General features: G+C 56.8%; 7 protein-coding genes across 7 annotated transcripts; 1 reads left to right on the top strand and 6 right to left on the bottom strand.

Annotated features, from left to right (window-relative positions):
• Positions 1–77: 77 nt before the first annotated feature.
• On the bottom strand, positions 78–1,010 carry BCV69DRAFT_245794 (alpha/beta-hydrolase; the record flags this gene model as incomplete). The annotated part of the gene is made up of 1 exon (XM_025490176.1): positions 78–1,010. One exon carries the CDS (start codon positions 1,008–1,010, stop codon positions 78–80), a length of 933 nt encoding a protein of 310 aa, XP_025349947.1.
• A 2,025-nt stretch (positions 1,011–3,035) lies between these two features.
• BCV69DRAFT_97566 (hypothetical protein) lies at positions 3,036–3,926 on the bottom strand. Its single transcript, XM_025495670.1, has one exon. It carries the CDS (start codon positions 3,863–3,865, stop codon positions 3,263–3,265), a length of 603 nt encoding a protein of 200 aa, XP_025349946.1. The 5' UTR covers positions 3,866–3,926; the 3' UTR covers positions 3,036–3,262.
• A 167-nt stretch (positions 3,927–4,093) lies between these two features.
• Positions 4,094–5,414, top strand: BCV69DRAFT_280395 (cysteine proteinase; the record flags this gene model as incomplete). The annotated part of the gene is made up of 4 exons (XM_025491601.1): positions 4,094–4,165; positions 4,253–4,490; positions 4,577–4,941; positions 5,033–5,414. 4 exons carry the CDS (start codon positions 4,094–4,096, stop codon positions 5,099–5,101), a joined length of 744 nt encoding a protein of 247 aa, XP_025349945.1. The 3' UTR covers positions 5,102–5,414.
• BCV69DRAFT_280394 (Glutamyl-tRNA amidotransferase B subunit) lies at positions 4,834–7,144 on the bottom strand. Its single transcript, XM_025491600.1, has 2 exons — positions 5,033–7,144; positions 4,834–4,941 (listed from the first exon to the last, which is right to left on the bottom strand). The coding sequence occupies exon 1, from the start codon at positions 7,052–7,054 to the stop codon at positions 5,237–5,239; it is 1,818 nt and encodes a 605-aa protein (XP_025349944.1). The 5' UTR covers positions 7,055–7,144; the 3' UTR covers positions 4,834–4,941; positions 5,033–5,236.
• Positions 7,145–7,245: 101 nt separating this feature from the next.
• BCV69DRAFT_310297 (kinesin-domain-containing protein) lies at positions 7,246–11,305 on the bottom strand. Its single transcript, XM_025494780.1, has 3 exons — positions 10,904–11,305; positions 8,285–10,824; positions 7,246–8,215 (listed from the first exon to the last, which is right to left on the bottom strand). Exons 1-3 carry the CDS (start codon positions 11,191–11,193, stop codon positions 7,332–7,334), a joined length of 3,714 nt encoding a protein of 1,237 aa, XP_025349943.1. The 5' UTR covers positions 11,194–11,305; the 3' UTR covers positions 7,246–7,331.
• A 216-nt stretch (positions 11,306–11,521) lies between these two features.
• Positions 11,522–12,532, bottom strand: BCV69DRAFT_275692 (hypothetical protein; the record flags this gene model as incomplete). Its single annotated transcript, XM_025491086.1, has 1 exon — positions 11,522–12,532. The coding sequence occupies one exon, from the start codon at positions 12,530–12,532 to the stop codon at positions 11,522–11,524; it is 1,011 nt and encodes a 336-aa protein (XP_025349942.1).
• A 338-nt stretch (positions 12,533–12,870) lies between these two features.
• BCV69DRAFT_97456 (hypothetical protein) lies at positions 12,871–13,670 on the bottom strand. The gene has a single exon (XM_025495669.1). The coding sequence runs from the start codon at positions 13,608–13,610 to the stop codon at positions 13,125–13,127; it is 486 nt and encodes a 161-aa protein (XP_025349941.1). The 5' UTR covers positions 13,611–13,670; the 3' UTR covers positions 12,871–13,124.
• Between the last annotated feature and the right edge of the window lie 618 nt (positions 13,671–14,288).

Below are 14,288 nucleotides of genomic sequence, written 5' to 3'. Positions count from 1 at the left end.
CAGCTAAACAGAGTGGGGAAAGTATCGAAAACGGAAAAAGAGAGCTTGAGTCACGCGTCTCTTTGAAGTATACCCGCTCAAAGGCCATTGTCGATGAAGAATTGGACAATGTCCCTCTGACTCTGAGGACCAGTGTAGTGCACAGTCAGGCCGTGTCCGGTCTCATTGACGAGCTTCGAGGTGAAGTTGGAAGTCGCGGGGTAGAGTTGCTGCACCGAGGTGACCTTGTCGCCGGTCGTACAGTCGTTACCGCAGAAGGGCAAGTCACGCTCACCGGTGAGCACAAAGAGTGGTCCAGTAAAGCGAGTAGCATTTGCGGTAACGGACGCAAGACTGAAGAGGCCACCCAGAGAGACCGTATCACCACCGGCGTAGGCTACATCGAAGGCGCCTTGAGCATAGTTGGGTGGCCAGAGGAAGTTTTGCACAATTGAGGCGTTGGAGCCAGCAGCGAGCCAGACGCGGGGCTTTGAAGCAAAGGTGTTGGGCAGAACACGGGCAGCAGGCTCGAAGGCAGCGCCGAGGAGGAATTGAACGATGCTAGCAGTGGAAGTAGAGTATCCGGTCAGGACGGCACCGTCAAGGAGCTCAGGAGCCTGTGCAGTAAGAGCCTGGACTTGAATGGAACCGTAGGAGTGTCCGACAGCGACAACTCTGTCGAAGGAAGTGCCGTTGATGAGAGTTCCGTTACGAGCTCGCTGAAGAATACCAGCCAAGATGGAAACCTCAGTGGCAGCCTGGGGTTCGTCGAGACCATTCGTAGGGGTGCTGCTGCCACCAGTGCCCAGTCGATCGTAGAGGAGGATGTCATAACCGGCAGAGGTAGCCTGGTTGACGAGCGAATACTCGGGAGCGTAGGCAAAGTTCCAGTACTGCGAGTTAAAGCCAATGCCGTGGACGGCAGTGATCAAGGACGAGTTGTCCTTCTTTCCGGTCTTGGGCGTGCAGTACGTAGCGTTGATTGAGTAGCTGTTCGTGTTGAGGTAGGTGCCGTTGATGTTCTCCTCCATGTAGTCCTGCTGGTAGTTGGCGTAGCGGAGGATCTGACCAGTGATGTAAGACTGATTGCGGTACTCCTGGCGCAGATCGCTGTTGAAACGGATGTTTGCAGCGTTGACAGGGATCTCTACCTGGAAGACAGTGCAGTTGGCGTTGCTGAGGCCGTGGGAGCCCACAGCGGTGTCGTTCTCGGTCGAAGAAAGGTTAGCCACGCCATAAGGAACGAGGGCTGCTACTTCGGTAGGCGTGGCCTGGGCGGACGCTGAGATGAGAACGACTGTAGATGAGCCAGAGCTGCCAGAGCCGTCAGCGCTAGAAGAGGTGCGCGACGAGGAAGAGGTCGCAGAGCTGGAAGCACTAGAGGTGGATGCTGCAGCACCATCAGTGGCGCTCGAGGTGGAGCTCGAAGAAGAGCTAGCGTCCTGACGCGGTGCCAAGGCGGCAGCATTGGCCATGGAGGCCAGGACAGCCGCGAAGAGGACAGAGGCCGTAAGTGAAAACTTCATGATGATGGAGATTCCTTGTGATGGGACTACGAGTCAACGTGCGAAGGAGATGCTGCCACTCCTTCTATATAGCTGCCTACCTCCACCAGCTCAGCTCACGTCATCCCAGAATCTGACTAGTCACCCTCGCACCTACCATTCTGCAGCATTATGCTGTGCAAAGCCTTCAGGGTCCCTCTTTCATGCTCGGCGTTTGCTCCCAAAGTCGCACTGTCGCCCAGCAGTCAGGGCGGCATCACCTTGTGGCAGCGTGTGGAGAAGTCAAGGGTCGACGCCACGCGGGCTTGCAGCGGGCGCGGGAAATAGCCCGGCGCCGAGCCGCCGATAGTCAAAGGGGACTGCACAGCTGCGTCACTGGACCCCGATTGCCTCGCTCGGCCTCTAGCTTGACAGGAGACCTTAGGACCGGCCGATCACGACCTCAGCTTCGGTTGCATTCACAGTTGACCTCGAAGCGATGCGTGGTCACGAATCATTCCGCCGGTGTTTGCACGTACAGATCGCGAACGTAGCTTCGCTACCGGTGACAGGGACGTGGGAAACCTTCAGCAGCGCTGACGGAAGCAAAGAGATGAGCAACAAACGGTCCGGACTGTTCTCGGAGAATTTGAAACGACAGTGATCGAAGGTCCACCCGATGCAGGCTATGAAACGCCAGCAGGAATCGACGACGACGGCATGGAGAAGGCTTCGTCGTAGGATGACGTGTCACGACGTGCTACAAGAACAAATGTCATTAGATTGCTGCAGGCACTTGTGCCGCTCATCGTGCTCTCAACTTCAGTTACCAGCGAAGAGCAATCCAGCTGCGACTTCCACGTTGCCTCCAGCGGCTTCCAGTAAGGCTTTTGCCCGCGCTTCGCTAGCCCCTAGATCTTGAAGGACCTTGATGGACTCCGCAGGGAATGATCTGGCAGCAGGAGCGGCAGAGGTGGGAGCGCCGCTTACCGCACCAGATGAAGCAGCAGCGCCGGCACCCGTCGTGGTCGGAGTACGCGCAGGGGTTGTCGCAGGCGGCTGAGGTTGCGATACCGTCGACCCTAGTGACTGACCCGCTCCTGGGAAACCACCACTGCTCTGTCCTTCGGACCCACTGGGTCCGCTGGTACTCTGTCCTCCGGCTCCGCTGCTAGTGGCAGCATCGGCTTGCTTTCTGGCGGCCGCCTGAGGGTCATCTTCACCAGCCTCGAACTCTTTGGCGCTATCTGGCAGCTCATGCTCATCGAGAAAGCGGCACGACTCTCCATTGATGATCAGCGCGTTGGCTCGGAGATCGATCGCAGCTTGGTATCGTTTCAGCATGTCCAGACCTGAGGTGGAGAAGAGGCGTGATGAGATTGCGGAACTCGGCGGCTGATCTGATCTTGCAGTGTCCTCGTGTGCAACTCACCGAATAGACATTCTACACCTTTGCCTTCCATGATGGTGAACGAGCAAGGCAGGTACAACGTACTTGAGAGCTTGATCTGCGCGGAATGAATACGCCCCAAAATCTTGGCTGTGCCGACTCCCCTGGCGATACCAGCAAAGCGCCGATCCAGAAGTCGCATAATACCGCACCGCTCGGCGCATTCGGGTGACATGATTGTTGACTGTGCGCCGGAGTCGACGAACGCCTTCACTTCTACACCGTTCACTTCGGTAGCAACGTACAGCATGTGAACCCTCCCGAAGCTCTCGGGGCTGTACTCTGTAAGGCGATATGGGAAAAGAAGATGCATGAGCATCGGTCCACCAGCCTCGCCTTGAGCAGTGATTCACTCACCCATGGCATGTTCCATATTGGCCATGACGTTTTCGGCCTGAATGGCCTCCTCAATCCTCCGTTGAGCATCGATGTCGAATTCGTCAGCAGCGGCCAGCTCAGCTTCTGCCCTTGCTCTCTCATTTTGAACCTGTCCCATCTGCCGCCTCATCTCTCCCAGCAACCTTGCGAATTCAGCCGGAGACGAAGAGGCAGCGTTGGCAAGCTGAGGGTTGCTTTGGCGTAGTTGAGTCATGAGGTGAGAATCAGTGAGCACTTGTTGGCGGAGTTGCTCAATAGCTTCCTCCTCATTGCGAGGAGCACCTGCAGGAGGCGCGGTGGAGGTGTTGCTACTGCCACGCCCAGCAGCAGCGGAAGAGGAAGATTGGCCAGCTTGAGCATCTCTGAGGAGAAGAAGATCACCATCTCCCACACCGTAGCCCTGAAGAGTCTTGCTGTCGTCTTGCATTGGGGCGCCATTGAAGTAGAGGGCCTGGCGTGAAGCTGGAATGGACGAGTCTGCTTCCAGAAGCGCCTTTACGTCTGCCAGTGCGATGCTGGTGTCGCAGTCAAGGGGGTAGATCCCATCGTCGTCTGGGTTTGTGACGGTAATCATGATGTTGGTAGGTGAGGTGAAGATATGGCAGCGATGGCAAAGCAGTGGTCGTTCATCAGTGGCCACTTGCGAGTCTTAAATGTGTTCGTCAGTGCTGGCGTGTCCCGACGCGTGTCTCTTTCCGCACCCTCCACTCGTATTTCGACTCCGTGGCTGAGCGTCGGCACGATGTACTTGCCTTGTTTCCTTCGTTGTAGCCAGGCCTCGAAACGCCAGTAGCAGTACAAGATGAACTCGACTGACGCATCAACATCAATGCGATGGGTCCCTCTGGAAAGCAATCCAGAGCTCTTCACAAACGTAAGTCAGGATAAAGCCATGTTACACCACGCTACTGGCTCTCACTGACCAAGGGCCAGAGCTGCATTTCACCTTCGAATCTATCAGTGGGCCGCTGCTCTCGGCCTCGACTCGACCAAGTATGCCTACCATGACATCTTCGGACTTGATCCCGCACTGTTGTCCATGGTGCCTCAGCCCGTCGAGGCAGTCCTGCTCCTCTTCCCCGTATCAGAGGGGTACGAAGCCAATCGCCATAAGGAGGACAAGGATGTCGAGATCACACAGGAAGGAGGCAAAGACGGAGAGCTCATCTGGTGGAAGCAGACTATCGGGAACGCCTGTGGTAATTATATTCTCTGGTCGATGAGAGAGACTCTGACATTGCCAGAGCTGACCCTCGTACATTCCCGCTCCCCTCGTTCGCTGCAGGTACTATGGGCCTTCTCCATTCCCTTGCCAATACCTCCGTGCGCTCCTCCCTTCCCGACTCCTCACCTCTCGCAAAACTCATTTCCAAATCAGTCCCGCTTAACCCAATCCAACGTGCCGAGCTCCTCACCACATCTCGCGAGCTCGAGGCAGCTCACACCACCGCCGCTTCGGGCGGACAGAGCGTCGCACCTGCCGCTGAGGAAAACATCGATTTGCACTTCACGTGCTTTGTTCGTGACCAAGAGAAGGGGGAACTGGTGGAGCTAGATGGTAGAAGAAAGGGCCCTGTCCACCGTGGAGTGAGACTGGCTGCGCAGGAGGATTTGCTCGAAGGGGCTTGCAATTGGGTCAGGGACAACTATGTGAGTGCTCCTTTCGGAGCGAGGGAGATCAGGAGTGAGCCTGGCTGACTCTCGGCCGACTTCTGCTCACTGTCTCCACTTCTTCTCTCAGATGGCTATGGATCCAAATGCTGTGCAGTTCAACCTCATCGCACTGGGCCCGGCTGGCTCGGACGACTGAGCAGGCTGCAATAAGCTCAACGGTGTACCTCTGCACTGGGAAGTCATTGGCCCCAATAGCTACTGTAAGATTGATGTGTATGGTAGATTGCAACGGTCGACAGAACCACTCTTTCCGCCAAGCAATTCGATGCTTTTACTCTCTCAGCGACTTGAGAAATACCTCCCTCGCCTGCTGGGCATCCGCTCGCCCCGCCGTCCGTTTCATCACCTCTCCCACCAGCCGCATCACCACCTTGTCGTTTCCCTTTCTGACCTTCTCCGCTTCCTTTGGCAAGTCATTGATAATTTTCGCACAGAGCTGCTCTAACTCTCCTCCGGCTTCCCCACCCCCTGCACCAAGAGCCAGCATGCCCTTACTGGTGAGAAGGTCCAGTACGGGACTCTTCGATTTGCCATTGAGAGACGAAGAGTCTGTCGCGACCAGCTCGACGAGAAGCGCTTTTGCCGAGGTGCCAGTCACTCTGCCTGCTTCGACCAGATCGATCAGCTCGCCGAGGATAGCCGGAGGGACGCTGTGCCCCTGAAAGGGCAGTTCGCGCTTGTTCAGGGCATTGAGCAGCTCATTGATGACCCAATTGAGAACAACCTGCGGGTTCCTGCCTTGAGCTACGGCCTCAAAGTAGGTGACCGCATCGTCGCTTCCTTGCCGTGAGCTTGTTCCTGCTTCGGGTATCCGCCGATCCTCTTCCAGCCCGACGCGCATCAGCACGTTGATGTCTCTGATGCTCAGCTTGTAGTCCTTCTTCAGCCTGTCGCGCTGCGTATCAGGGTGCTCTGGCAAGCCCTCCTTGATACCCTGCAACGTCCGCTCATCTACCCGCACTGGTGGCAAATTCGGGTCCGGCATGTATCGATAGTCTGGCGCATCCTCCTTGCCTCGAAGGAAGATCGTCTGGCCCGTCTCCTCGTCATATCCTCTCGTCTGTTGCTCCACCTCTTCGCCTCTCTCAAGAATGGCGTACTGCCGCTTCACCTCTGACTCGATTGCGTTCATCACAAACTTGACGCTGTTGACATTCTTCACTTCGCATCGCTTCCCGAAGGGCTCCCCTATACGATGCACAGAGACATTGACGTCGCAGCGTAGAGAGCCCTCGTCCATGTTGCCGTCAGATGCGCCTACCCTGCGGAGGAGCTCTTGCAGTTTACGTATATATGCGCCTGCCTGCTTGGCCGAGCGCATCTGAGGGCCCGATACAATCTCCATCAGACCAGCTCCAGCTCTGTTGAGGTCGATGAAGCTACTTGAAGCCTCGTGCGACTCGCCTGAGGCCAAGTGGGATGACTTGGCCGTATCCTGCTCGAGCTGCACCTGCTCTATCTCAATAGTCGCCTCTCCCTCCTCTCCTTCTCCAGCCGAAAGGTATCCCTCATCATGCCGTAGCTTGATCCAGCCTCGATTGGCAAGAGGCGAGTACTTCTGTGTGATCTGATAGCCAGCTGTGAGATCAGGGTAGAAGTAGTGCTTGCGGTCGAACCTGCTAGCAGGGTTGATCTCGCAATTGAGGAAGAGCGCTGCTCGCAGAGCGGCCTGCACAGCTCCTGGCTGGAGGATGGGCAGAGTTCCCGGATGAGAGGCGTCAAAGGGAGAGGCTAGTGTGTTGGGCGAGGATCGTATTGTCGGCAGAGGAGTCGGGCTGAACAGCTTCGATGGAGCTTTGATCTGAGCGTGACACTCTACACCGATCACGGCCTCCCAGCCTTCCGGAAGGAGACTTTGCCGCGTCGAGGATGAGCCCTGCGAGCTCGAGGAAGGGAGAGCCGATGGAGGCGAGCAGCTGAAGTATCGTTGCGAGACAACGAGGCTCTTGATCAGACTCGGCCCCTTGGGCGGCAAGGTTATAGTAATGGACCCTTGAGTGGAGTTGAAGGTACTGTAGGCATGGCACCCGCTGCCTCTTATCACATGCTCCAAGCGCCGAAGTCTTCCGCACTTCATAGTCCTCGACATCATCTCAGCTGCATTCCTCTGCCCGTATTAGATCTGGATAGGGCACATATATAGTCTACCAAGAGGTGAATAGGACGTGGAAGCGGAGGTTGGTGTGAGTAGGAAGATCTGCGAGGGGGGTGCGGAAAGGGACTTTTGTCTGTGCGCAAGAGGCTCATGCACGCCAACCACCTCCTCGAGGAACACAAACGATACGATACAAATGCTTTGACTGGTATAGCGAGAGTAGAGGCAAAGTGTAACAACAAGGCGCATCATGAACAAATCTCTCCGCGACTCAAGCCCTCGTCGTTCGCCGCCCAAGGCCAGCAGGAGGGGCCTTCGCAGCGCCGCCCTTCATCCCCACCTTCTTCGCCCCATCCGTGACGATCTCCTCATTCGTGACATTCTTCTCGCCGAGGACCGACCGAGCCGATACTGCCCTTGCTGCTCCTCTGCCACGGACTGAGGCCGGAACGCTCCGGGTCTTCAGTGAGGACACAGGCCGCGGAGGTCCAGCAGACAGCTCTGCCGCTGCCCCACGCCCACCTAGCTTAACTGTATCGTCCGAGTCGAAGTGAATACTGTCCTCCAGAACGTCTTCGTCCAGGCCCTCCTCTCCTTCTTCGACTCCTTCTTCATCTGTCCCTTGTTGCTGCGAGTCGTCATGTTGGGCAGTGGTATCCATCGTTGCACGGGTATCGTCCGGAAGGGTGCCCATGGTCCCGTCCACCTCGCTCAGGGCCACGCTTGTCCCTCTTGTTCTCCTGTCTGCCTCTTCCGCGCGGGACTGCTGCTTCTTAGCTACCATGTATCGGTACTGCTCCAGAGCCTTCTGCCTCGTACCAGGTACAAGCTTCCACTGGTGAGCACTCGAGGAGGTAGCTTCCTTGCGCTGGGGAGTCTCGCCGGTAGGCACATCTTCGGCGTACTGGTCTTCAAGGTAGGTCCTGGTGTCTCCCCGCATCTTAGACAGGCGAGCAGTAGCTTCGTTTAGGTATGTGAGACTAGTCTGGCGATGTGACGTCAGACGATCCTGTGTTCGGGCGGATAGATCATCCACATTGGCGAGGGTTGAAGCTAGCTGAGAGAGGGCAGACGAGCTCGATTGCTCGGCACTGGCTGAGAGAGCTTCCAACTGCTTTGCTTGAGTGGCCAACGATGACTCGGCCTGGCCGCGAGCTGTGGAAGGAGAGATTCGCTGTGTCAGAGGTCGGTCACATTCCGCTGCTTTTGCTGATGTGAACTCACCTTGTTGCACCTCTGCAGCGACATCTTCTGCAAGCTTGTCAAAGCTTTGTGCTCCCCCACTCAAGCTCGCTTCCAAAGTCCCTGACCAAGCCGTCACGCCTTCGGAGAACATGCCCTGCGCCTCTGTAATGTATGCCTCTCCTTTCTTGCGATGACGTCTTGTTGTCTTCTCCCTATCTTCGATGGCCTGGGAGAATGTTTGACTGGCGGCTCGAAGCTCCTCCATCTTCTCGTGATGGCCGTCAACAAATTGCTGCGCATGGACTTCAGAGGTGGTCATGTTGCTCTGGACACTCGAAATCGCCTCGCTCAGATCAGCATCTCGTTCGTTTGTAAAGCCGACGAGCAGATCCGCAATGTTCTTCGTTAGCTTCTCCCTTGCTGTCACGGACTTCTGTCGCTCCTGCTCGAGAAGGTTCGTCAGCAGCTGATTTTGCTCTCGCAAAGTAGCAACCTCGCGCTCTGCAGACTCTGTGGCAAAGGCCTTTACAGCATCCACCCTCTCTTCCTCAGCTGCGATGTGATTGCGAGTCTCCTGAATCATGTTGCCAATGGCGTCCTGCAACGAGTTCATTGCCTTCTTAGCGCCGCTAGCGGCATTGATTTGGGAGGTGTTGAGCTGCTCCTGGACCTTCACCCACTCCTCTTGAAGAGCCGTAGCCTGCTGCTGGCTTGCCTCCCTGATTTGAGCGCAAGCTCCTCCGATCCTCGCAGCCAGAGAGTCCATCACGCCCTGACTAAGGCCATGCTCTTGTGCAAGATCAGCCACAATGCCACGAAGAGAATCGAGCTGGCCAACAAGCTGTCCCTGGCTTTGCTCCAGACTGACTGTCTCCTGCTTGACAAAGGCATCGAGGGTCGAGGCAAGGTCGTCGCTGAATTCCAGGTGAGCCTTGGAAAAGGCACTGGCTTGCTGCTCAAGCCTCGCAGTCACGGTGCTGACATTATCGCGATAATCCGCAATGAGTCCTCTGTTGACCTCCTCGACTCTTGTCTTGCGCTCGAGCTTGGCGAAGAGGCCACCGAGGTCACTCTGATCATCTTCAGCTTGCGCTTTGAGGCTTGATGCGATCCTGTTCAACTTCTTCTCGCTATTGCGGTAAGCCTCCCTTAGCTCAGTCTCCTCTGCAAGAGCGACCTGGAGTTCCTTCGCCTGGTCTATCACTCCGTCGAGCTCCAGCTTCTTCTCAGCACATTCTGTCTTGACGGCTTTCATCTCCGTCTCTCTCTTCAAGAGCAGCTGCATGTTCTGCTCGAATTGCTCCTGCAGGCTTTCCCTCTTGCTCTCTGCGACTTCGACGAGTCTTCGCAACTCATCTGCCGCATTCTTTCGCGCATCACTCTCATCCTGGACCTCCTTCCAGCTTTCGTTGCTCACAAAGAAGCCTTCTTTGCTCCGGGCTGCCAGTACATCCCGCTTCAAGCGCTCAATGTCCTTGACGTATTCCATGATTAGACCCGCTCTTGTCATGCGGCTGTTCATCTCTGGCCTGTTTCGAATGGACTTGGCTCGCAGCGCATAATCGAGGGTAGACAATGTCTCTTCCAGATTTGATTTCTCGGCCGAGACAGTAGCGATGATGCAAGTCTTGGTTCGGCCACCCAGAGACTCTTGAAGAAGACGAGTCAGCTTGGACTCTCGGTAGGGCACATGGGTGCTCTTCTCGACGAGGGCATTGATGACTCGACCGAGGGTGAGAAGACTCTGGTTGATCATTCCCGCCTCACGCGCTCGCTTATTCTCCGCGCCAGATCGACCAATGTTCTCCGAGCCAGCAAGATCGACGAGGTTGAGTTTACCTACTCTGAGAACATCCTCTCCCTTTGCAGTAGTCTCCTTTGTGTGGACGGTCAGAGTGAAGACAGAGTGAGACCGACTCGAGTTCTCGTTGCAGCGCGTTGCGGCGATCTGTCTCTTCTGACTACCTCTCCGTAGTAGCTCCAGACCGTGAGCTGCGTCTCGCATAGGCGTGTCCTCAAGGCCCTGAATGACAACGCCCTTCCCCTTGTCGTCGTAGACTTTCAGTCCTCCTGATGTCAGAGGAGTCGGAAGGTCGGGAGAAAGGAGGTCGCGCAACTCTTCATTATAAAGTTCAACGAAGGACGCGTGGACCGAGTACTCGTCCTTCGACAGCTCAAGCTGATGAAAGAGGCGGTAGAGGGTTCGCGGGATGATACCCGCCTCCGAGACGTATGTCCCAAGTTGTGATGTGAGATCTCCCTCCATCGTGTGTGTCTTACCGGTACCCGTCTGGCCATAGGCAAAGATAGTGCAATTGTAGCCGCTCAACACTTCGGCGAGCACTGGCGTCACCACTGTTTGGTAGACCATTCCTTGATCAGCCTCCGGTCCAAAGACGTTGTCGAAATTGTATGTCTTCTCCCTTGGAGCATCAGCGGCAGTGACCAAAGCTGAAGTAGGGGCGCTTGAGTGAGAAGAGACCGGAGGAGCATCCATGTGGACAGTTATCTGAGAGCATCGGGGGCCTGATGTGGAAAGGATTGGGGCGGTGGGAGCAGGTTCGCCCGGGGCACGACCACTGGCATAGAAGAAGACACAGTAGATTATGAGTAAACAGTAGAATCGTGAGCTCGTGAGCTCGTAGCACTCCCACTCACCGAACGCGAACGGCAACCTTGATGTTTGTCTCTTCCTCTCCCCCTCTCCGTACAGCCATGCCTCCGGCTCCATTCTGAGGTGGGCGCATCCCTGCAGCAACGCCAGTGCTCATTCTCTTCGGAGGAGAACTGGGCCTAGAAGAGCCTGCTTCTTGATCGGAAGAGCCAGTAGAGGCATTGAGCTTGGTTGCGGAAGAGGAGGTGGAGAGGGATCGGACGGAAGCAGCGCGAGAGGGGGCGGATGGGCCACCCCGGGAGAGCGGCGGCGCTCCTGGTTTGCGAGAGGCCATTGTGGCAGTGACTGTTGATCACAAGCCTTTGCAAACGAGGATCGTACAGGCGAGAGATGGGGTCTTGGCGGGTGGAGACAGTAGGATGAAGGTGAGGGTAGGGAAGCAGAAGCTCGGCAGGGCGAGGTGGGGAGAAGCGGGAGGAGGAAAGCAACAGGATCGGAGCATCAAAACACGCGTGCCGGCCCAATCACGTTTTCGCGCCGGCCATTGCCCGGGGCGGCGGGGAGATCCAACACGAGCCCAGACAGACTGCACGAAGCTCAGTCAGACGAATCGATACAAATGTTTGCATGGATTTGATTTCGAGCTGGATATCACATTCAGATTACATCTGAGCAGCTTCGGCTCTACTCCTCTCGCATTCGCGACTGCGAATTGAGCTCATCTCCAGCTCAGTCGTGGCTTCCTTCAGGTCAGCCAGCGCTGTTCTGAGACCGCTCACGATGCTCGAAGGTACCCCACTCAAGCCCGGTGTCGTAGGAGGATCTTGTAGAGACACGTGGAAGTTCGTAGATATCGGATGTTGGGAAATCGCGGCCAGCCGATGTGCTGATAGAGTCCACAGCTCAGCATCCCACTCGGGTTGGACACTCTTGCTGAAGTGAGCAGCAGTATAGGTAGGGACGGTCTTGGGGGCTGCTGAGCGAGCAGGCGTTTGTGTCGGATTCGGCGTCGAAGTCGCGGGATTTTGCCATGCGGCAGATGAGTATGGATTCTGACCCACTGCAGAACTGATCGAAGGTGTCGTAGTTGCGGGCATAGCAGGCGTCAACGGAGTTGCCGAGTCGCTCGCCCCTCCAGATTCAGAGGGCGCTTGCTGGCTGTAAGACTGTCTGCCAGGAAGCGAGCCCAAGTGCAGAGGTCGTTGCGTCGGGTGTATGGACCCAGTAGGAGCAGCTTGTGGGTAGGCAGTCTCATCTGGCGCTTCAGGTTGGCCAAGCTCGCCCTGCTCCTCAGGCGCAGTCTCGTCCATCTCCCCTTCTTCTCGCTCTCCTTCCTCTGGCTCTTCTCCCACTGTCTGGGATCTTGAAGGGTCCACTCCTCCTTCACTAGCAGAGGGGACCGCGATCAGATCAGGCATCACAGCGTTCCCGCCGGCATCGACCTTTCTCGCTAGACTTCTGGGTGGAGGATCGTCCACACCCGAAGGAGCGCCACCGAAACCTCCTACACCGCCTCCTCCTCGGCCTCGACCACCCCAAGCCATCGAGCCACCTCTGCCACGGCTACTGGCCATGTAACCATTCGCGGGCATACCAGGGGGACCTCCTCCGCGGACATGTGAACCTCCTCTGACTGGTATTCCGCCGCGACGGCCAAGAGCAGCTCCAGCCATGTCTCCCCTTCCACGCCCTCGAGGTGCAAAGCTTGCTTTGGGCCCAGTAGGAATGGTTGCCGGTGGGCCGCTCTGATTGAGTGATGGATTGACGTTTGGGCTAAATGATGACTTTCCCCGAGACGGACCCGCCACAGAAGTGCTGGATGGTTGAGCCGAGCGCTCGAGGGGACCGCCTTGCGGGAGGGGAGGTGTGGGTCTTCTGTCCTGCGTCGGTGAAGAGCGATCCCTGCGAGATGTCGTTGAGCTCGGTGAACTTCCCCGTGTCTCCCCTCTGCGGATGTCTGACCTCCCTAATTCGGGAGAGCGAGAGCCCCCTCGGGGTCTCATGTGATCTCTCTCATGAGCGTAGTCCCTTTCGCGGTCGAAGTGACTGCTTGCTGAGTCCCTGGGCCAATTCCTGTCCCGCTCTCTATCCGCCCTGGGAGGGTAACCACTGTCCCTTCCTTGCGCAGGATACTGCTGCCTGGAATAGTGGGAAGACGGTCCTGAAGGGGAGGGAGACCGCATTCTTCCACCCAAGGAGGGAGAGGGACGTCGTAGCGGAGGGTGCTGTGCTGCTGAGGAAGGCAGTGGAGGAGGAAAGGGAAATTCATGAGCGCCCGTTGTCGCATGGACATCCCTGTTGTTTGTAGCACTCACATCTTTCCATACGCGCTTCAAGAGGATCAGGACTACGTTCCCTCGTCGGCCTTCCACCTCCCCATCTGTCCCCTCGAGGAGGTGGACTTCGAGTCCTCTCCCTTTGCCAACGTGATCCGCGAGGGTGACTCGGGCCTCTCCGATCGTCTCGCTCTCTTCCCCAGTCATTGCCATAGTCTCGATGAGGGGGAGGAAGCCTACCTGCGCCATCGCGATCGTCTCTTGCTGCAGGCCGCATTGGATAATCTCGGTCGCCTTGTCTGAACGCGGGGCCATTACCCCTCTCATACCTGACATCGATGCCGCCGCCTCTCATGAAGGCGCCCCTGCCATCGCCACCCCTGTGGTCGTCTTCCCGATCGCGTTGTCCACCAAGCGGTCTTGATGGCAGTCCTGGTGCCAGAGGTGGTCCTGGTGGTCCTCTTCGACCAGCCATTGTTTTCGATCAGAGGGGAATTGGATAATAACGAGCAGGTGCGGACTGGGTGATGGAAGAAGCGGAAGTGCATGCCATCCCCCCAGATTTCGAGGCGATCGGACCCGCGCGCCCTCGGCTTGTTCGGCAGGCAGCGCCGACCCAGAGGCGTCGCCGAGGCCACAATGAGGTTCAGCTGCGATGTTCAAGAGGTACACAATCAGCTGCGATTGGTGAGAGATTCCATCAGGAGGTGTGGCAGCTCAGTCAGACAAGCGCCGTGTGATGGCAGCTCAGTAATTGAGTGATACATCGCAGCGAGGCAGAGCAGAGCTACCATTGTCTCTACAGCCAATCGTAGGCTGTAGAGCGTTAGGGCACCATAGCTTGCTTCCATTTCGCTGCTCGCCAGGAAACCTCTCGCTGCTTCCAGCTGATCGGAACAAGGCAATCAAATCACTGCCTACACACTGGAGCTGGTAGGCCGCTCTTTTCCTTGTCAGCATCTGAGGCGGTCTGACTCTGCCCTCCACGTCGCTAGAGAGTCGTGGATCTCTTGAGAGCGACGTCGATCGCAAGGTAATTGCCTGCTGACAAGTCAGGCTGAAGGTGGTGTGGGCTGCAGGCTCACAGGGCTGGGACGGCTCACAGCGTAGCCCAGCAAGAGCGGGACGAAGACGAGTCACAGAATTCTTTGGC

The sequence above is a fragment of the Pseudomicrostroma glucosiphilum genome, assembly GCF_003144135.1.
Source record: "Pseudomicrostroma glucosiphilum strain MCA 4718 unplaced genomic scaffold BCV69scaffold_2, whole genome shotgun sequence".
Classification (NCBI taxonomy): Eukaryota; Fungi; Basidiomycota; class Exobasidiomycetes; order Microstromatales; family Microstromataceae; genus Microstroma; species Microstroma glucosiphilum.
Note: the sequence above shows the minus strand (reverse complement) of the source record. Positions and strands in the feature narration are given on the sequence as shown.